A 22,467-nucleotide genomic window follows, 5' to 3' on the forward strand; every position below is an offset into this window, starting at 1 on the left:
GACATTTCTGCAATGGGCCTAGAAAAACAACTACGAGACCGTGTTTGACCTCGGTCACTCTTGAAGTATCATGTATCATATATCAGGCTTATAACAAATGTCACGATACAAGCTAAGATAACGCAACGTTTGTTGAAAAATCATTCAGTACAAAAGTTGCATTCTACTTTTATTATAATACATTTTTTGACAAATTTCCTGTTTATTATTTAAGACCCCCTTGGGAATCGTCATCGCTTCTGCATGCATTGCGTGCCGTTTATTTTCTTTTGTCATGCACTTTCTTGAGAGGGGCTCAGTCAGAGCTCATCATGGATAAATCAAATTATTGATAATTTTGTGTTTTTCGTTAGGGACTGTTCTGGAGATGCATCAGAATCGGCTTTGATGAAGTATGTCGAACTGTCAGAAGGAAGTGTCAAGGATATGAGAGATAAACACACGAAGATTGCCGAGATTCCATTTAACTCTACTAACAAGTACCAAGTCTCAATCCATGAAAATCCTGATCCCGATGACAAGCGCTACATTCTGGTCATGAAGGGTGCCCCCGAAAGAATCCTTGATCGCTGCTCAACCATCTTGTTGAACGGTGAAGAAGTGCCTCTAGATGAGAAGATGCAGGAAGCTTTCAATGTGGCTTACCTTGAGCTGGGAGGCATGGGTGAACGTGTTCTTGGTTTCTGCCATTTCTTGCTGCCGCTGGAAGAGTTTCCACCAGGTTTTGAGTTTAATACAGATGAGGTCAGTCTTTGCGTCAACTTTAAAATTTTGCTTGTTGCCATGCATATTGTGTTCTTCAGCCGTGAAAAAACTTAACCAATTAAAATGAAAGCAATGAAAGAAAAGATCTGAAGATTCAAAGAAATTTAAGCACATGACCATTTTATGTTAAGAATAATGTGAACAGCTGTCTTTTGGAATTTCATGGCATGATATAGGGACTGGAATTTATGTCATTCTGATTTAAAGGAGCTAAGTCATGGACAACCCATCTTGAAAAAACTGGCAAGTTTTCAAGTTTGTCGATCGTAATCTGTCTTAATGTTTGTCAGTCAAAACCTATCTTGGTTTTTTCGCATTCTTATTACTCCTTTATTGTTTTTCTACAGTACAAAAATAATTTAGAAGTCATCAGAAAAAAAAATTTTAAATGTCGTGACATTGCACATTTAAGAATACATAGTTAAGTATGGTTAAAACTCAGCTACTGTAGATGCCTGGGGCCACTGCTTTACATGTCGTCAAGACTACCGGTAATCAAAAAATGACATGTCCAGTCATTAACCACTTTCAGAGGTCCACCTAACTTTTAAGGCCTTGAATTGGTGAATGACATAGGCTTGTAACACTTCTACAACTTAATAGCTTAATCTTAATCTGTGTTATAGTTAAACAGGGTTCAATTTGTTTTCGGACTCCCAAAATGTTTTCGGACTCCAAATTTTTTTGTTTATTAAACAAGTAATCATTCTTTTTTGCTTAATAAACAAGTTTGACTAGTGAAAGTTGCTTATTAAACAAAAAAGACCCTATTTTTTAATTGATAGACAAAAAAGGTGGTATTTTTTGTTTATTACACAAAAATTTTTTGCTTATTAAACAAAAACCCCGCGCGCTTTTAGTTTATTAAACAAAAGTTTCACAAACTTGTGGACACGAAAATTTTTACCTTCGGCCGCCATTACATACAAAAATATTGAGAGGAAAAACAACGCTACGGATGAATCATTATTTTAAAAACATACATATTAGAAGTCTCTACTGCTAAATCATTCCACTGAGGAAAAACAAAGACATGGGTTCCCTTTTAGGAAGAATATTTTCCAAAAGTTTGACTACGCGACGCGATCGATCGGCTGCGTTCAACGAGCTGCTTGTTGGATGTTCAAGTTTTAAATCGGAAACGAGCCCTCTTCATTTTATTAATTACAAAAAAAAAAAAGAGATTTCTAAAAGCAGAAAGAACCGGGGATTTGAATGAAGATGGCCTGTTTGTCGTCGAGTTAGTCGGTGATATTAGATCTATTTTATAAACGACGAAATGAACATCTTTCTAGCGATGTGTTTTACGCCGGTCATGAAATTTTCCCCTTGCAGCGTTATGTGGGGAAAATAATTAGGCTCAACTCCGTGCAAAACCTCGGCAGCAATGGATAAATCATTGTGAAATGAAAAACTTTTAACAGAAGACTTCTCTGCTGCATCCTATTTAAGCGACCTTTCTTTTCCTGGAAGAATATTTTCCATGCATTAAACGTTGTGCGATTTCGCGGCGAGCGATCGGCGATGCCGGAACGAGCTGCAAAGTCGAAAGTTTTTAAGCGATTCCTAGCAAATAAGGATCTTTTTGAAGGCAGCAAGAACGGAAGATTTAAGTAAACACAGCCCTATAAATATGAAGTCGTAGTATTCAATATGCAGTCGAGATAGCCGGTGATAAAATTTATTTTTAGACACAAAATAAACAGCAGAGCTAGCTGTCATGTTCAAACGATTCACCCGGCAGACAGGGAAAATTACCACGGTCAGAAAAAAAAAATTCTTTTCGCGTCATCTTTCAAAATTTGGGCTGAATTCCAGTGCAAAAGCTCGAAAGGACTTAAAATTCCTAGGTTCATTAAAATTAAGCGGAGTTTTCATTCAAGAACGGTATGTATGAAGGGTAAACAATGTCTAGCTAGCGATTACTTTCACCGCGGACTTTTTTACAACAGACTTCAAATGCCAGCTAAGGTTTTGAATATAAAGCAAGAATAGCGCCTTTTGTTTATTAATTAAAAAAAGTATAGGCATTTTTAGTTATCAAACAAAAGTGCCACAACATTTTACGAACTTCATGCAGTCACGAGTACGGTGAAATCGATCTTGCAAAAGAAAACAACGTATAAATGTCATACATATAGACAGCTAATTAGAGTCACCAGTTTTCTTGAAAATATTTATAGGTTTTAACCAAAACGTGGCACGTTTTGTGTATTAAACAAGTAACTTTTGCTTATAAAACAATTTGCTTTTCAACCGAAAACAGGTCATAACAGTCTAGTTTGCAAACACATTCTTATCTTTATGCAGCTACGTAACTACGGACATAAATATTTGCGAGCAAAAACAACGCAATCATTTCACCCGAATTTTAATAATACAATGAGGTAAAGAGTTTTCTGAATGTAGCAAAAATGGATCACTTTATTCTGGACAGGGCGAAATAAACAGCAGCGTGGTTTGTATATCTCCGCGATTCGCACGAAAGTTTTATTTACCGCGGTCTGAAATCAAGTTTGTACTTTACGCGACAACTGGACAAATTTGAACTGAATTAAATTTATGTGCCAAGTGTCGGTAAAGTAAAATTTAAATAGAAAGAAGGTACTGAAGAAAGCGAAAACTAGTGTGAAAACGTTACTGAAAAGAAACTCAAGTTTTCAGTTCAGTGTTGACTTCTAGACGCGACTGAAACGAACACTTCGGTTTGATAAATAGAATTTAAAGGAAGGATAAAAACTCGCGGCTTCTTGCAATTCGTCGAGTTCGTTCGTACTGTAAAATTGACTTATGTGCAGACAATGTACACAGGAGAATATTCATTCAAAAAACAATCAAAACAGACTTGTGAAATCTGAGAACACATTCGATTCGCACGGGCAGATCATGCAGAGATATTTACGCAAAGATCGATCAAGAGATAAAATGAGTTCTTCGGTGCGTTTCCGCTTGATTAAAAAACACACGTCCAGTAGAACAGAAAAATAGCAAAACAGTTATTTAAAGGCTTTTACTACTCATGTAAACAAAGTCTTTTCACTGAAAGAGTTTTAGTTTGAATCAGGATTCCTATTTGAAAAGCAACTGTCACGCAACTCGCCGGCTTAAGAAACGCGAGAAAAGGTCGTTTTGTTAAATCTAATTGCCCTTTATTTTGAGCGAAAGTAGCTACAGAAACTTTTAAAACATCTGGAGATTTTCGAATGATCGTTTCGAGCGATCGTTTTGCCGGGTAGAAAAAAAAAACCGAGCTTGACTACCGGTGAAGCAGTTGACAGTTTACGTTCGCGCCAAAATGCTTTGCGCGGGAAAAATTTCAGACACCTTTTAAAAAAGCTTCGGCAATTAAATTCAACACGACAATGAAAATACAATTATTTTGGTTATCAACCCACACTTTTAATGAACTTCAATATCAACTGACTGATCGAGAGAACAAATATGAGACATGAGCTCACCTCTTAACAAGTCACTGACATCAGGGTAACAGCGCGGCGTCCTTAGCACAGAAATTTATGCATGTCTGTAGATTCTTTAGTTGTCTTTCCCTTTAAATATTTAAACTGCCATCAGTGATTTGACCAGCTAAAAGTGATATGACTTGCATTTTCTTTGTTATACGCTTACAGACACTTGTCCGGCCTGGTACATGTACGTATTGAACAGTGTCCAGCACTCCGTTAGTAAGTCTTGCTTGCAAACAGATCAAAACGAATAGTTCTCAACTAAAATTGTTTTAAGTTCGCTCTTGTTTTCTCGAATACGGTAGTCCCGGAACTCGCATTATAAGTCGCGTATGCACGTGTAGATTTCAACGGCGGTTCACCGGTTCACCTAAAAAATGACGACGAATTAAGTCCAATCAGCAAATTGCAGAATAGGCCATGTCAACAAATCTCGATTCCTCGACTGAGTTGAAGAAGGCACTATTTCTCCAATTTAACCAATTTTCGTAGCGAAAACATTTGCACAAATGTCGCCACCGCCGCTAAGCACAGAACTGTCGACTAGCCGAAAAACTTTACAGAGCTCTAACGAATGACCGTTCCGTTAACCGTTGAATTGCGAACACGCTGCTTTGATCGCTAATGGCGCGTCCACAGTGACCAATGACAGCGCTTGCTGTCATAAAGGCACGTGACGGGAACCAATCACGGTGCTCGCTGTCAGAAGGTGTCAGTCACAGATTCGGATGACACGCCTATAATGATGAACCCAGTGAGTTCCCTCAATCGTTAGAGCTCTGTAAAGTTTTTTGGCTAGTCGACAGTTCTGGGTTCATCATTATAGGCGTGTCATCCGAATCTGTGACTGACAGCGAGCACCGTGATTGGACTTAATTCGTCGTCATTTTTTAGGTGAACCGGTGAACCGCCGTTGAAATCTACACGTGCATACGCGACTTATAATGCGAGTTCCGGGACTACCGTATTCGAGAAAACAAGAGCGAACTTAAAACAATTTTAGTTGAGAACTATTCGTTTTGATCTGTTTGCAAGCAAGACTTAATAACGGAGTGCTGGACACTGTTCAATACGTACATGTACTAGGCCGGACAAGTGTCTGTAAGCGTATAACAAAGAAAATGCAAGTCATATCACTTTTAGCTGGTCAAATCACTGATGGCAGTTTAAATATTTAAAGGGAAAGACAACTAAAGAATCTACAGACATGCATAAATTTCTGTGCTAAGGACGCCGCGCCGTTACCCTGATGTCAGTGACTTGTTAAGAGGTGAGCTCATGTCTCATATTTGTTCTCTCGATCAGTCAGTTGATATTGAAGTTCATTAAAAGTGTGGGTTGATAACCAAAATAATTGTATTTTCATTGTCGTGTTGAATTTAATTGCCGAAGCTTTTTTAAAAGGTGTCTGAAATTTTTCCCGCGCAAAGCATTTTGGCGCGAACGTAAACTGTCAACTGCTTCACCGGTAGTCAAGCTCGGTTTTTTTTTTCTACCCGGCAAAACGATCGCTCGAAACGATCATTCGAAAATCTCCAGATGTTTTAAAAGTTTCTGTAGCTACTTTCGCTCAAAATAAAGGGCAATTAGATTTAACAAAACGACCTTTTCTCGCGTTTCTTAAGCCGGCGAGTTGCGTGACAGTTGCTTTTCAAATAGGAATCCTGATTCAAACTAAGGGCCTGTTTACATGATTCCGGAATGACTTTCATTCCGGAACGAAACTCGTTCCGGAATGAAATTCGTTCTGCATTTACATGACCGGTCCAACCAAAGGCATTTTCACGTGCACGATTTCCGCGCGAGATCAAAACAAGGTGGCGCATGTTTCGCGCGAGATCAAAACAAGATGGCGCATGTTTCGCGCAAACATGTTTTTGTGCCCATTAATGGCTGTATCTGCAGTTTTGACGAGTAATTTGACCATAGAGCGGCTTCTTTGGGCTAAACAGTAAATGCTATTACGTTTTTTCGCTCTGGATTCAAACTGTGGAGTCCGTATGCGGTTCAACGAGTTGCGAGTTCATCTCGGAACGAAATTCGTTCTGTGTTTACATGATACCAGAATGAAATGTCATCCCAGATCGAAACTTTCATTCCGGAATGAAAACCGGAATGAACTCATTCCGGAATGACTTGACTTTCGTCTCGGTATCATGTAAACAGATACAGAGAAATGTATGGGGATGGAATGAACTCGTTCCGGAATGAAAGTCATTCCGGAATCATGTAAACAGGCCCTAAAACTCTTTCAGTGAAAAGACTTTGTTTACATGAGTAGTAAAAGCCTTTTAATAACTGTATTGCTATTTTTCTGTTCTACTGGACGTGTGTTTTTTAATCAAGCGGAAACGCACCGAAGAACACATTTTATCTCTTGATCGATCTTTGCGTAAATATCTCTGCATGATCTGCCCGTGCGAATCGAATGTGTTCTCAGATTTCACAAGTCTGTTTTGATTGTTTTTTGAATGAATATTCTCCTGTGTACATTGTCTGCACATAAGTCAATTTTACAGTACGAACGAACTCGACGAATTGCAAGAAGCCGCGAGTTTTTATCCTTCCTTTAAATTCTATTTATCAAACCGAAGTGTTCGTTTCAGTCGCGTCTAGAAGTCAACACTGAACTGAAAACTTGAGTTTCTTTTCAGTAACGTTTTCACACTAGTTTTCGCTTTCTTCAGTACCTTCTTTCTATTTAAATTTTACTTTACCGACACTTGGCACATAAATTTAATTCAGTTCAAATTTGTCCAGTTGTCGCGTAAAGTACAAACTTGATTTCAGACCGCGGTAAATAAAACTTTCGTGCGAATCGCGGAGATATACAAACCACGCTGCTGTTTATTTCGCCCTGTCCAGAATAAAGTGATCCATTTTTGCTACATTCAGAAAACTCTTAACCTCATTGTATTATTAAAATTCGGGTGAAATGATTGCGTTGTTTTTGCTCGCAAATATTTATGTCCGTAGTTACGTAGCTGCATAAAGATAAGAATGTGTTTGCAAACTAGACTGTTATGACCTGTTTTCGGTTGAAAAGCAAATTGTTTAATAAGCAAAAGTTACTTGTTTAATACACAAAACGTGCCACGTTTTGGTTAAAACCTATAAATATTTTCAAGAAAACTGGTGACTCTAATTAGCTGTCTATATGTATGACATTTATACGTTGTTTTCTTTTGCAAGATCGATTTCACCGTACTCGTGACTGCATGAAGTTCGTAAATGTTGTGGCACTTTTGTTTGATAACTAAAAATGCCTATACTTTTTTTAATTAATAAACAAAAGGCGCTATTCTTGCTTTATATTCAAAACCTTAGCTGGCATTTGAAGTCTGTTGTAAAAAAGTCCGCGGTGAAAGTAATCGCTAGCTAGACATTGTTTACCCTTCATACATACCGTTCTTGAATGAAAACTCCGCTTAATTTTAATGAACCTAGGAATTTTAAGTCCTTTCGAGCTTTTGCACTGGAATTCAGCCCAAATTTTGAAAGTTGACGCGAAAAGAATTTTTTTTCTGACCGTGGTAATTTTCCCTGTCTGCCGGGTGAATCGTTTGAACATGTGTCTAAAAATAAATTTTATCACCGGCTATCTAGACTGCATATTGAATACTACGACTTTATATTTATAGGGCTGTGTTTATTTAAATCTTCCGTTCTTGCTGCCTTCAAAAAGATCCTTATTTGCTAGGAATCGCTTAAAAACTTTCGACTTTGCAGCTCGTTCCGGCATCGCCGATCGCTCGCCGCGAAATCGCACAACGTTTAATGCATGGAAAATATTCTTCTAGGAAAAGAAAGGTCGCTTAAATAGGATGCAGCAGAGAAGTCTTCTGTTAAAAGTTTTTCATTTCACAATGATTTATCCATTGCTGCCGAGGTTTTGCACGGAGTTGAGCCTAATTATTTTCCCCACATAACGCTGCAAGGGGAAAATTTCATGACCGGCGTAAAACACATCGCTAGAAAGATGTTCATTTCGTCGTTTATAAAATAGATCTAATATCACCGACTAACTCGACGACAAACAGGCCATCTTCATTCAAATCCCCGGTTCTTTCTGCTTTTAGAAATCTCTTTTTTTTTTGTAATTAATAAAATGAAGAGGGCTCGTTTCCGATTTAAAACTTGAACATCCAACAAGCAGCTCGTTGAACGCAGCCGATCGATCGCGTCGCGTAGTCAAACTTTTGGAAAATATTCTTCCTAAAAGGGAACCCATGCCTTTGTTTTTCCTCAGTGGAATGATTTAGCAGTAGAGACTTCTAATATGTATTTTTTTTAAATAATGATTCATCCGTAGCGTTGTTTTTCCTCTCAATATTTTTGTATGTAATGGCGGCCGAAGGTAAAAATTTTCGTGTCCACAAGTTTGTGAAACTTTTGTTTAATAAACAAAAAGCGCGCGAGGTTTTTGTTTAATAAGCAAAAAATTTTTGTGTAATAAACAAAAAATACCACCTTTTTTGTCTATCAATTAAAAAATAGGGTCTTTTTTGTTTAATAAGCAACTTTCACTAGTCAAACTTGTTTATTAAGCAAAAAAGAATGATTACTTATTTAATAAACAAAAAAATTTGGAGTCCGAAAACATTTTGGGAGTCCGAAAACAAATTGAACCCTGATAGTAATGCTATTCACCTAGACTTGAAAGTTATTTTACCTAATTTTTTTAAAGTGACCTTTTTTAAATAGTTCAAAAAAAAATTATCTCAAAGTATCCGTAGCAAATTAGGTGCTCAGCTTTAATTGTAGACTTGCATAACCTAAATATCAGTAAAAAATTCAACATTTTTTTAAAAATATGCTTAATATGATATGATAATTTTTATGCGCCACTGAGTTAGTAGAATAAAATATCAAAAGGCTTCAAAATATCTTTTAAAACTATCAAGTGCTCTTTAACTTATGTGATGTTTTCTATTCGATTTTTCTTTAAGCCTCCAAATTTCCCTCTTGAGAACTTGTGCTTTGTTGGTCTGATGTCCATGATTGATCCTCCTCGTGCCGCTGTTCCTGATGCCGTCAGCAAATGCCGTAGTGCAGGAATCAAAGTTATCATGGTTACTGGTGATCATCCAATCACAGCCAAGGCCATTGCTAAAGGAGTTGGAATCATTTCAGAAGGTAAATACATTTAAGCTATTAATGATGATATTACACTGTATTTTTCTAATGTGGGAGGCATGATGGCCTAATGGTTCTGGACTCCTGATCAAGTGGTCTGGGTTCAAGCCCTGGCTGGGGTTCCACCGCGGTCAAACGACAGAAATATGCAAAAAATATGAAAAGTACTGCAAAGATAAGGTTTTAATTTTCACAGTTCAAACCGGTATCCTAAGGGTTTACTTAGTTTTTTGGAGCTTTACTAAAAAAGCTCTACGTGCTTGAAAATAGCGATATGTGGACTTGTCGGCGCCATTTTGTCAAAGTACTTTCGTTCGGATGCGGAACATTTAAAAAGTGCAAACACTCGTTTACCTGAGGGAATGGGATTATGCTTTCACTCGGCAACTATTTTAATCTATCCTTGCCCGTACTAACACTTCAATATGAACAAAAAACGCCGAAATGGAAAGAAAAGCTGCCTAAGACGTTTGACCGTGGTGAAGGCTGGGGTTATTGTGTTGTGTTCCTGGGCAAGACACTTACTCTCACAGTGCCTCTCATCACCTACATGTAGGTGTATAAATGGGCAAATTTAATGCTGGTGGTAACCCTGCAATGGACCAGAATCCCATCCAGGGGGGAGCAGAAATACTCCTGGTTGCTCCAGAAACTGGAATAGCTTCCGGCCTACTTAACCTTATAAAATTATTTGTGATAGTGTTTAAAATGTTTATTTCCTCAAATATTAATATTAGTTGATTTCGTAATGGCGTCCGTCTTCAATTGTCTTGAACAGGAACTGAGACAGTAGAGGACATTGCTAACCGTCTAAACATTCCTGTGGAAGAGGTTGACCCAAGACAAGCAAAAGCCATCATTGTTCATGGACAGCAGCTGAAGGTTAGTCAGAAATCCACAGCACACAAAGCTTGAGTAAACAAGAAAAACAAACAGACATATACCATATTTATTTGATGAAGTGTCCTGGACCTTAAGATTGGACGCTTGTTCGAGGTGGGGTGTATTTGAGGCTTGGTGCTTATTAGATTTTTACCATTTTAAGCAAGCATTAAGTTTATCAGTATCATTATCTATCATATCAGTGGCACCTCATGGCTTCAATTTTGCATGTTGCACTCTTAGGAGTGGGAGGCATAGTGTCCTAATAGTTAGTGCACTAGACTCCTGTTTGAGCGGTCCGGGTTCGAGTCCTGGCTGGGGCAATGCACTGTGTTTTGGGGCAAACACTTTACTCTCACAGTGCCTTTCTCCACTTAGGTACACGGGTACCAGCTAATTAAATGCTGGGGGTAACCCTGTGACAGACTACCTTATTACATGAAATTTTCGCGACACATTTATTTCACGATTTTGAGGTGCGCATATTTTGCAACACTTAAATTTGGTGATTTTTCGAAAACAAATTATTTTGAATCACTTTTATTATTTTCGCGCTTTTGAGTAAGACACAATTTACATTCCCTTGGCAATTTTATTTAACATGCCCCTAATCAATTAAAACGCATTCTTCAAAAGAACAATAACGTCTAAATTAACAAGGCAGGACTAAACCTCGGCAACAGCAGCAACAGAGCAGTTCAATTTCTCACAATGTCTTCAAGTAGGTCATACTTGTACGTGCATGGGTTATTGTTCTAGTGTCAGTTGAGACGAGATAATCCATGCACATTGAAAACTCCTTCCTTCAGTTGTACTAAACTTGTTCTTCCTTGACTATTGACATGATGCGAGTCACTTAATTTTTGCATCGTGTTATGTTCGCGACAGTTATTGTTCGCGTCATTTTAATTTTTTTGGAATCGCGAAATTCGCGAAATTAACGTGTCACGACAATTTCATGTAATAAGGTAGCATCCATTCAGGGAGAAATAAAAATACTCCTAGTCACTTAAATGCTTAGGCAAACCAGGAAAAGCTCTGACCTGAATATTGATTTTGCCTTTACTCGTAGGATAATTCATTCTTTTGTCTGAATAACCCTTTTTTTTTTGCATTTGCTTTTTTCTCGTAGGATTTGAAGAAAGACGATATTGATGACATTCTGTCTAACCACACAGAGATTGTATTTGCTAGAACCTCTCCACAACAGAAGCTGATCATTGTAGAAGGTTGTCAGCGTCAGGGTGCCATTGTTGCCGTGACTGGGGATGGTGTAAATGATTCACCAGCCTTGAAGAGAGCAGATATCGGTGTGTAAATACATCTATTTTGGCTTTAGAACTTCTGTTTAGTTTGAATAGGAATCCTCATTTCATTTGCCGTTTTTTTTTTTTTTCGTACAGGTGTTGCTATGGGTATTGCTGGCTCAGATGTGTCCAAACAAGCAGCTGACATGATCTTGTTGGATGACAACTTTGCTTCCATTGTGACTGGAGTTGAAGAAGGTGTGTGGCCATGCTTAGTTAGTGTGCTTAGTTACAATGTCCAAGTCTTGTTTTTTTGTCACTGGCAACTAGTCATGGAAGCATTTAAATACGTTTGCGTTCATGTAGGCACATTGAGAATTTTTCTTCTTAAAACCATTTATTTCACACTTTAACTCTTTCGGTGCGGTTGTTGAGAAAACTCAACATCTCATTTTGTGATTCTGAATGTGGATGTTGAGTTTTCCTAAAATGGTAAACAATCCCAGATTTCCTTTCGAATCTGTCCTCAATAGGGATGCTATGATCAATAATTATGCTTCAGATACCGTCTAGGAGAACTGGAAAGCGTGACGAGCACGATCTTTTGCCGTTTGCATATGATGGCGGAGTATTATTGACAAGTTCATGAAACAATGTTGCTGTTTACGGCTAAAGGACATTTAAACATGGCGTCGAATGAGAAATTTTCAATTGAGGAGTGCTTCAGAGGAGATTCTAGCCGACCTTTGCCGAGAATATAACAGTTGTGGTATACGAATCAAGCAATTTCAATGAACAGATCGAGTATTTGAGACGCGGCTATTGCAAAACAATGGTTTCAACCTTCACGTTTAGGAAGGATGATGCAATGAATTTAAGAAAAGGTTGCTTTTTACAATGTAGAATTATGTTGGGGCACAACACCTGAAAATCTTAATTAAATTGCTTGAAAAGAACGAAAGATATTGTTGAATATGATGTGTGACTGTGTGATTCAACGCACTCTGAAAAAAATGCAGCACTGCGGGAGAGTAAGGTCAACAGAAAGTCAGCAGCGAAAGAGTTAAGCATTTCAGATTTTGCCATATGACGATGATGAACAACAAATTATTAAAATACTTAATTAAGAATCTATGATAAAATTGTTATAATGTTATCTTTCCCATTTAGTTCAGTTTTCCGCATGAATATCTGTAAGAAACTGTGGCATTAGGGTTTAGTACACTGTCTGTTTATGATGAATTATCATGGATTTTCTCACCTGAAAAGTGATGAGAACACCATGCTGCCTTCCTTCTGACACAACAGACAAGGTTTAGTGCACCATGTCCAAAAAGTTATTGTTTGTTAACAGGCTGACAATAACTCAAATTTATTATACACTCACTTTCGTTGACTTAAGAGTTACACTCGTGAATATTAAAACTTCAGTGTAACTTATTGGTTCTTTTCATCCTTAGGTCGTTTGATTTTTGACAACTTGAAGAAATCCATTGCCTACACGCTGACCAGTAACATTCCTGAGATCAGTCCCTTCCTGATGTTCATCATTTTGGATATTCCTCTTCCTCTCGGCACTGTAACCATTCTGTGTATCGACTTGGGTACTGACATGGTGTGTAGAACTTAAACTCATTTATTGCAGTTTTCTTTGATAGAGCGGTTTTCACTTGAGTGTCGAAAGTAAATTGCGTTTGCTTTGGTTTTGCATTACTATGCTTAATGATTGGCTTAAAAATCTCGCACCACTTTCTCAGCCAATCAGAAGTAAAACCAAAACCAATCGTGACTCGCTCGCGCATGTTTTCCCGCGCTTCGTGCCAGCTACATGTATTTGCTTCAAGTTTTGATTGGTTTACTGGATTGTCTGTGTTCTTTGAATGGCCAGAGTAATTACTTTGGTTTTGGTTTTACTGCACTCAATTGAAAGCTGCTCTATGCGAACTCAGAAATTCAATCCCCAACCAACAGTTTTCACTTTTTGTCGCCGTCAATCATCCTAGCAGAACTCTCAGGAAACAAAAATTCACTTCAGCTGGGTCAAAAAGTCATGTTCACCAGTTGTGATTGGTAGATTTCAATCCATTTTGTTTTGTTTCTTTTTTTCATGGTTCTTTGGCTGTCACCACAATTATGATTAGTTGGAATTTGAAATTCAGAGTTCGCATATCACCGATTATTGCAATAAATGAAAAATAAAATTAATTTCAGTAATACTTTAGTGTTGCAAGATTTTTTTAGGATTCAAGGCTTGTGTTAGTTTGAGATTTGGTTTCTGAAAGTTGACCCAACACATATAGGCAATTCTTAAGCTTGTTCATACATTTTACAACATGCGGACTTGGAATTTGTTCCTTTGCTTGTCTGCTGAACAGTTTTTTTTTATGTTTAAGGTTCCTGCCATCTCACTAGCTTACGAAAAGGCCGAGTCAGACATCATGAAGCGACAGCCTCGAGATCCCCTTAATGACAAACTTGTAAATGAAAGGTGAGTGCCTTATCATTGTGCTTTTAATTTAAATGACATTGCATTGCCCTGACTTAGATCATTGACCTGCACATTAAAATCAACACAGACACTCCCATATAATTTATGGGCTATATAGATACCGGTATGTGCCACGGGATAGGGTATGGTTTTGAGGTTCTCGGTCCTTAAGAGATAGATTCTGAATTTTTCGACAATCGGCCGACAGAAAGGGAATTTCAAACTTTTTTTTATTTGCCCCAAATAAACCTTTTAGTAAACTATTTTCGAAAATGACATTAAACGGTTCGGTTTCCTTTAACTTTTTTCAAAATTAAAAAAAAAGTTGAAAATTCGAAAGACACGTCCACCGTGGCGGCCATTTTGGATGAAATTTAAGGTGTTTTCACGACACTCGTGTATACATACCAAACAACTACTCAGTATACCCTTTACACAGCTGTTTAGTTATCTCTTGAAGTTTATTTTCAGATATGTTTTGTTTGAAAACATCACGTTAAAGAAAAGGTACGATCTTCGACAACCGACCCATTTCTAGAACTTAAACGACAGGGCGAATATTAGCGAACTTCAAGATTGTCAAAAGCGGTCTGGTATATTGTTTTAGAGTAAAAAAAGAACACCACATTGAAGCTAAACCTTTCTTCTCTGTGTATGAAAAATATCACTGGTGGCCCGTAAAAACTGTTCCGCTGAGAGAATTAACCATAAAGGCTGTTTTTCGTTCTGACTTTCTCTATTCATTGTAACTATTGTGACTTTGTCCCGAAATATAATTCTTCCTAGCGGCTTTTGTATCGTAAAGATCCCGATTAATGCCACGAAAGAACGTTAAAACAGTTTTTAAAATTCTGTGCATCTGTCTTGGTAGTAATCCTACATTGAAAGAATAGTTTTCGTTGAGGGATTAGTAATTAGGAAGATGTACGTTTCGGTTTCGACATTCCGTCTGGATGTAAACGCCGTGGTATAAATTAAATTAAAGGCAAATCACGCTTCTCATAGATAGAATGAAATAAAATATATTCTAACCCAATTTATATAAAACATGTTCATGGTACAAAATCCTTACTTGTGAGAGCGTGATATGATGGAGAAATTTATAGAAAAGAGCCACAACTAATCATGAAACAGGAAGTATCATCTGTTTGTTTATTTACGCTTCAATGACTTGAGAATTAGTTTAGGCATTTGATACTGCAGTAGCCGTCCTGCTTTCTTTTCACATCGGTCAAAAAAGAATGATCATTTATGCTAAAAACACTTCATTCTGTCGAGTTATGAAGAAAAATAGAGTAACGGAATCCTTCGGCAGAACGATTTTCTTAAGCATGTTTATCACGCAAAATGTGTCAAACATCGTCTTCATCTATTTTCCCGACTTCAATTTAAATACGGTACTTCATCACTTTCGGGCAGATGATTATAAAAAGCTTTAACACGTACCTTAATTTTTCCGCAGTCCATTAATTGAAGAACACCCGCTTCTTGCCGCTTACGAGTTATTGAACTTATTGCAAAAGGACTAGCTAGGTGTTGTGTGACAATGAAAAACCCCAAAATACATTGCATAGTTAATTAGATTAAGGATACCGTATTTTCTCGATTAAAAACTCCGGATGCAGAATAAGAGTCGGGTCTCTAAGGTGGAGTTGAAAATAGGCCCCTCAAGTATTTATTTGAGGTAAAATAGGCTGTAAGTACAGAAGCCTGATACATCTTTGTCATAAAATAATGAATAAAAACCCTTGCTTAATAAAAACTGGCTCAAGTAAACTGCACGAATAAAATAAACGCCATGTACACCAGACTGTGTTTGTAATAAACGCAGGAAGCATTTTATGGAGAGTTTTAACTATTTGTGATCTATATGTGAATGTTTTTTAACAACAAATACTTTTCGCCTATACATATTCTTTCTCGCCATTATAAGGGATGGCACTGTACCCTCCCCCCCCCCCTCCCCCCCATCCCCCCCCCCCCCGCGCAAACACATAGACACGCGCGCGCCTTTTTTCAGGGCTCCAGGTCATAACCCCACCCCAACCCAACCCTTTCTCTTCTCTCACCAAATCCTCGCTTGAAAAATATCTTTCACTTGAATCTTGCATCAAAACATTTGAGTGACAGACTTAATGAGACATTGCTAAGATAAGATAACGTCTACTCTTTCAGAATAATGGGCCCTTTTAATAGAGCCACAAAAAAAGCCTACAGGAATATTGGAGGCCAATTTCAACGTTGGTCAAGTTACTGGAAGAACAGTGTTTCTCGATGTTGTCGCTGAAGCTCTGAAGGCATGCGACGCGCTAGAGACCAGGAAAAGAAAAACTTTTTCCTAATTCCGAATTCTTACGGTCCAACAAGTCACTTCGTTTATTCCCGCCAAAAAATACACAATAATTGGCCACCGAACAAAACGTATGTGCAGCAGCAGAGGAGGAAAACTTTGTATGCCAAGAGAATCTGTCCTGTCGTCACTAGATCTGCAATGCAACATCCGATAACATATGACCAATAGCCCTCAAGAATAGCCGTCAAGAAAAAAAGCCGGTGGGGTTACTCCCTTAAATTTCGGATAGGGGTGTGCCGCGAAGGTTTTTAAACCCTGACCCTATTTAAGGATAATAAAGGCGAAAAATACTACCCTTTTTAAGGTCCAAAACCGAAAAAAAAAAAACACCCTATTCAAGGGGAGGAGGAGCGCTCTATGACGACCCAAATAACGACCAATGCGCACGGCAAAACACAAATCTTTATAAAATCGCTTTACTAATACTTTAACGGCTAGTCCAGTTTTAAGATTCCTTTTTATTTCCGTTTTAAAGCTGGGTGTTTATTTTAGCTGATAAAATTTAGGTACCCTATCTAAGGATCACACCGGGAATTTTATGCCTTCTTTTTTCGAGAAGGAGATGGGTGAGAGTGGAGGGTGAACGCGCCTTCTGTGTGAATTTTACCATCTGTTGCACCCTTACATCGGGAGAACAAAATATAATTTAGATCCCATTCGCTTTGTCCCGCCGCACCTCCCCTGGGGAAATATGATAGAGTGATCAGACGCAATTACCGTGACTGGGGCTGAGTCACGTAATCATTGTATTCCGTGTGCTTGCGCGCGAACGAAACGGTTGGCAACATTATCACACACCAGGTGCTGTTCATAGAAATATTATATAGTCCAGTATCGTTTCACTTATTAAAACGTCGGGTTCGGAGACGCTTCTTCCGCTCAGTTGATCATTTTTAGCGGCGGTGCAGTTTGGTTGGTTAGAACATTGTAGAAATTTATGTAAGTATACTGTATGTACATTTAAGCAGTAATATTTATAATTTATGATTACAAACAAGCCACAGTTTCGTTATTATTTATGTTAACACCGAGGTTATCTTTGCTTTGTGGTGGTTATTTCAGTTATTTTTAAACAGCAAAGGTTCAGGACGAGACAAATGCAAATATTAGCCGTCACGAAACTGGAAGTTTTAAATTCGTTTGAGTCACTTCCAGTAGGCTCAGCAATGATCAAATAAATACTTCCCCCCTTAAAGAAAAATAATGCAAAACATTAATAGATTTGAGCATATAAAGTGAATTTAACATCACACAACCTTATTTGAAACAACAAGTCAACCTCAATAACAACGCAAATGTTTACTTTTCTCTTTTCCTTCTGTAAACACGCGGACGGTTTGGTTTACTCCCGGGTAGTTTAAGATAATGAAATACTTACGCTTTCATCATTAAGGACTTTGTAGCATGAACATTTTTTTTTTGTAAATTGGGTTGGATTCGTTTAATTTTGTTTTATCTTCGAGAAGCGTGATTTGCTTTTAATTTAATTTATACCACGGTGATTACATCCAGACGGAATGTCGAGACCGAAACGTACATCTTCCCAATTACTAATCCCGCAACGAAAACTGTTCTTTCATACTAGGGCAACTACCAAGGCCGCAAAAATTATGCAAAGAATTTTAAAAACTGTTTGAAAGTGTCCAATTGGGATCTATACGGGACAAAAGTCGCTAGAAAGAATTATGTTTCGGGGCAAATTGAAAAATAGTTACCAGGAATATAGAGAGTCAGGGCGCAAAACGGCATTCATGGTTTATTCTCTCAGCGGAACAATTTTTACGGGCCACCAGTAATAGTTTTCACACACATAGAAGAATAGTTTGGCTTCAATTTGGTGTTGTTTTTTTGCTCGAAAATAATATACCAGACCGCTTTTGACAAACTCGAAGTTCGCTAATATTCGCCCTGTCGTTTTAGTTCTAGAAATGGGTCGGTTGTCGAAGATCGTAACTTTTCTTTAACGTGATATTTTCAAACAAAGTATATCTGAAAATAAACTTCAAGAGATAACTAAACAGCTGTGTAAAGGGTATACTGAGTAGTTGTTTGGTATGTATACACTAGTGTCTTAAAAATACCTTAAATTTCATCCAAAATGGCCGCCACGGTGGACGTGTCTTTCGAATTTTCAACTTTTTTTAATTTTGAAAAAAGTTAAAGGAAACCGAACCGTTTAATGTCATTTTCGAAAATAGTTTACTAAAAGGTTTATTTGGGGCAAATAAAAAAAAGTTTGAAATTCCCTTTCTGTCGGCCGATTGTCGAAAAATTCAGAATCTATCTCTTAAATAGGGTTTCATTTTTGCTCCGTTTGGCATTGTGTTCCTGGTGTGATCCTTAGATAGGGTACCTAAATTCTATCAGCTAAAATAAATGCCCAGCTTAACGAAAAATAAAAAAGGAATCTAAAAACTGGACTTACTTACTTACTTATTCCTCTTCATCCCTGGTGGGACATAAGGCGGCAACGATCTGCTTCCATCGGGACCGATCTTTTGCTACAAGTTGTGCCTTGCCCCAAGTCAAGCCCATCTCTCTGGACTAACCGTTCAAATATAAATAAAGCTTTTGAGAAAGATTTGTGTTTTGCTGTGCGCGGTTGGCCATTATTTGGGTCATCATGGAACGCTTCTATAAGCCCCCCAGATATTTGCCCACCTCTGCTGGATGACATTACTAGACAGGGCTAAATGTTGCTTTATTATGACTTTTTAACCTAAAAGCGTATTTTGATCAACACTGCCGTGGCTCGTTTCGAAACATTTTTTTATTCCGCTTATAAGCCCCCACCCCCCCCCCTCCCTGGATATAAGCCCCTCCGTTTATAGGCCCACCCAAAACCCCTTACGAAGTTGTATAAGCCCAGGGCTTATAACCGGAATTTCACGGTATGTCCTACTAAGACACCATCTTGGTCAGACAAAACAAAATTGTGATCGGACATCAACAAAAACAAAAAGTTGAATTTTATTTCCTTAAGATTACCAAGCTATTACTTTCCTAGCGATCTGTTTGCACTTCTGTTACTTATTATTATTCATCGTTGCCTTAAAATGATTTACGATCAAAAAATTGTCGCACATGAGCAAATTTTGGTTGGGCAATGTCCGATGATCAACTGTTATTTGCAGCCCTGGACATTGTCATAAGCAGAACCTGTTTCTGCTTATGACTCTATCACTTATTCATGATCAGGTTAAAAACTTTATTGTTAAAATCAGGCTTTTAGCCAGGATTTTAAAAGTGGGAGTCCAAAATGTTTATAAGGCCTGACTTTGTCCCCATAGGAGGGCCTGAAGAGCATGCAAGATGTTTTTCTGCAATTATGAGTGCAAAGGCATCTAAAGATTTCCAAATTTGATGAAAGAAACCTCTGTATACAGTTATTCATACAGTCGAAGCTCTCTTAACGGACACTCTCGTAAGCGGACAGCTCTACTTACGGCCACCTTGTTAGAAACCCCGTTTTTACTCCTATACAAACTCTGTATTTTTACATTCTCGTAAGCGGACATTCCCGTAAGCGGCCGCGGACACTTTCCGAGATTACGACTTAGACTTTTTCTTTGTTTTTAAGCTCCCGTAAGCGGACACCGCAAAGAAAATCATATAAAAAACCTCTGTATCTTGTATTAATCAATCAACTTCACATCGCCGTTCGTCACAATGATTTTACTGTAATTACAGTACCATATTTCAGTGTTTGTTTTGTCGTCATCCACGTCCGGTTACATTTCGAAACACCACTAACATGCATATCACCATTATGTTAGCTGGGCAAGCTCCCGTAAGCGGCCATCTATCCCCTACACCTCTAGTGGCCGCTTACAAGAACCATTCTCGTAAGCGACCAGCTCCAGTTGCGCACACTTTTTTCGCGTCCCGAGGGTGTCCGCTTACGAGAGCTTCAACTGTATTAATATTTTCTCTGAAAAGTGGTCGTCCCTAGGACTCCTGGACTCCCACCTGGCTAAAAGCCTGGTTAAATTCACAAAACAATGCAATTTTATGCATGTATCAGTATGTCTGTTTATGATGAATTATCATGGATTTACTCACCTGACAAGTGATGAGAAACACCATGCTGCCTTCCTTCTGACACAACAGACAACAGTAACTACGCCAGGAAAACATCTACTAGCCCATTTAGAATCTAATTTTCATGTAATGGCAAATGCCTGCACTAATGAATGCCTTGTTGTTTTACAGGCTGATTGCCATGGCCTATGGTCAAATTGGCATGATTCAGGTAAATAACTGCTTTTATTTTCCCTTTGGTAAAGTTTTCATGGTATGCAACGTTTGAGCAAGTGTAAAATAAATTTCTTTAAAGAAGAAGGTGTGAACCAGTTTCTTAACTAGGAAAACACTTAGTACTGTGCTTGACAGTGTAGGGTTAAAATGTCTTTGTTCTGGTACAGCATCTATCAGACAACAGCCAACAACGTGACCACAGCTGTTTTCTACTGCTTGTGCTAAATTCAGATTTCCTGTTTGTTTTTAGGCTACAGCTGGTTTCTTTGTGTACTTTGTAATCCTGGCAGAGAATGGATTTTTACCTGCCTATCTGTTTGGTTTGAGGAAATCGTGGGACAACAAAAATATTAATGATTTACAAGACTCTTATGGACAGGAATGGGTAGGTGTAACTTATGAATTGCTTGGCAATATTTTTTAACATTTTGTAATTCAAATTTTCCAAAGTGGCTAGCATTCTTGTCTTGCATGATTGAAGGGCTAAAAAAACGCTCTGCCCTGCTTCACACATTTGCTTATGCACCTGTAACAAAACTGTGCAAATCAGTTAAAGTGTCTCAATGCCATCAGACGATCTAACAATCTAAACTTTCCCATGTAAGGAACAGTGTGGCATCAGGGTTATAGTACACTGTCTGTTTATGATGAATTATCATGGATTTTCTCACCTGAAAAGTGATGAGAACACCATGCTGCCTTCCTTCTGATATAACAGACAAGGTTAACTACATTGTGTCAAAAAAAGAAAATATTGTTTAGTAACATTCTGACAGTAAATCAGATTTCTTATACACTCACTTAGGTTCACGTGACCTGAATTTATGTTCCAAACATGTATCAATTAAACTCATTAGTTTTAATAACACTGTGCAAAATGTCCTCCAAACCAATAACTGTTTTGGCTTTACCTCATCTTAAGCCTTGTTTAACTGAAAACAACCTTTACACACATGAAAATTAACAGTTTTTGGCATCAAACTGGTGAACTTACCAATTTTAACTATTTTGGCAAATCAGTAAACACAAAACATTTTATGTTTGTGTGAATGTGCTTTTATGGGGCAGCTGCCTGCAGAAATGAGATTGCATCCTTAAAAGTCTATGCAAACACTATGAATGAAACAATAAAGTAGAACAATAAGGAAGCATTTTGACATATTCTCCTAAGCTGTCATTCTCAATGTTTTAAAATGTACAACTTTATTTGCAGACTTATGACCAACGTAAAATCCTGGAGTACACCTGCCATACTGCTTTCTTTGTCAGTATCGTGATTGTACAGTGGGCTGATCTGATCATCTGTAAAACCAGGAGAAACTCCGTCTTTACCCAAGGAATGAAGTAAGTACCAGTCAGTGATTTTTCTAGTTCAAGTGTGGCTGAGTGTTGAGACATATTAATGTTAGGGTGCGTTCCTTTAAGATGATATGACCTGGATCATGATGATTGGTCCAAAATCAGTTGAATCATGGTGCAACAAAGGAACCAATGAATCCACCTCTTCACAAGGATTCATCAGTTTGTCCACCTTAAACCAAGTCATCCCAAAAAAATGCATCCTTAGTGTTTTAACAGCCATTGTCTGGGCTTGCATGCGCGGTTTGGGACTGGTATAAGTTTTTCACACGCAATGATATAAGAGGCTAAGAGGGACAAGCGGGTCTGAGGACAAGAATGAGATGTTCCCCGCAAAAACATTTGACCATTTAGCATTACAAGACTCCATAATCGCTTGCCATGAAATACAGTCTTCGGCAATTTCTGACAACTGCTTTGGATCAGTAGTTTAGAGTCTCTCCCCTTAACAACAATGTTAGTTTTTCGGGTGGGGGGTATGTAAAAAATCATCGCTTGAAAGTGACTCAACTTCTT

The 22,467-nt window shown here is 38.0% G+C and overlaps 1 protein-coding gene across 4 annotated transcripts in view; it reads left to right on the forward strand.

The window, feature by feature from the left end:
• The window catches only part of LOC144664340 (sodium/potassium-transporting ATPase subunit alpha-3-like), a 63,397-nt gene that overhangs the window by 34,994 nt on the left and 5,936 nt on the right, over positions 1–22,467 (forward strand). For all 4 annotated transcript variants that reach the window (XM_078525440.1, XM_078525439.1, XM_078525441.1 and 1 more), the window contains 10 exons: positions 354–744; positions 9,179–9,365; positions 10,144–10,247; positions 11,380–11,557; positions 11,651–11,752; positions 12,955–13,109; positions 13,888–13,982; positions 20,548–20,587; positions 20,843–20,977; positions 21,806–21,936. In XM_078525440.1, the coding sequence (XP_078381566.1) occupies positions 354–744; positions 9,179–9,365; positions 10,144–10,247; positions 11,380–11,557; positions 11,651–11,752; positions 12,955–13,109; positions 13,888–13,982; positions 20,548–20,587; positions 20,843–20,977; positions 21,806–21,936 (1,518 nt within the window). The remainder of the gene's footprint in view (positions 1–353; positions 745–9,178; positions 9,366–10,143; positions 10,248–11,379; positions 11,558–11,650; positions 11,753–12,954; positions 13,110–13,887; positions 13,983–20,547; positions 20,588–20,842; positions 20,978–21,805; positions 21,937–22,467) is intronic.

The sequence above is a fragment of the Oculina patagonica genome, chromosome 8 (assembly GCF_052425735.1).
Source record: "Oculina patagonica isolate OP01 chromosome 8, crgOcupat, whole genome shotgun sequence".
Classification (NCBI taxonomy): domain Eukaryota; kingdom Metazoa; phylum Cnidaria; class Anthozoa; order Scleractinia; family Oculinidae; genus Oculina; species Oculina patagonica.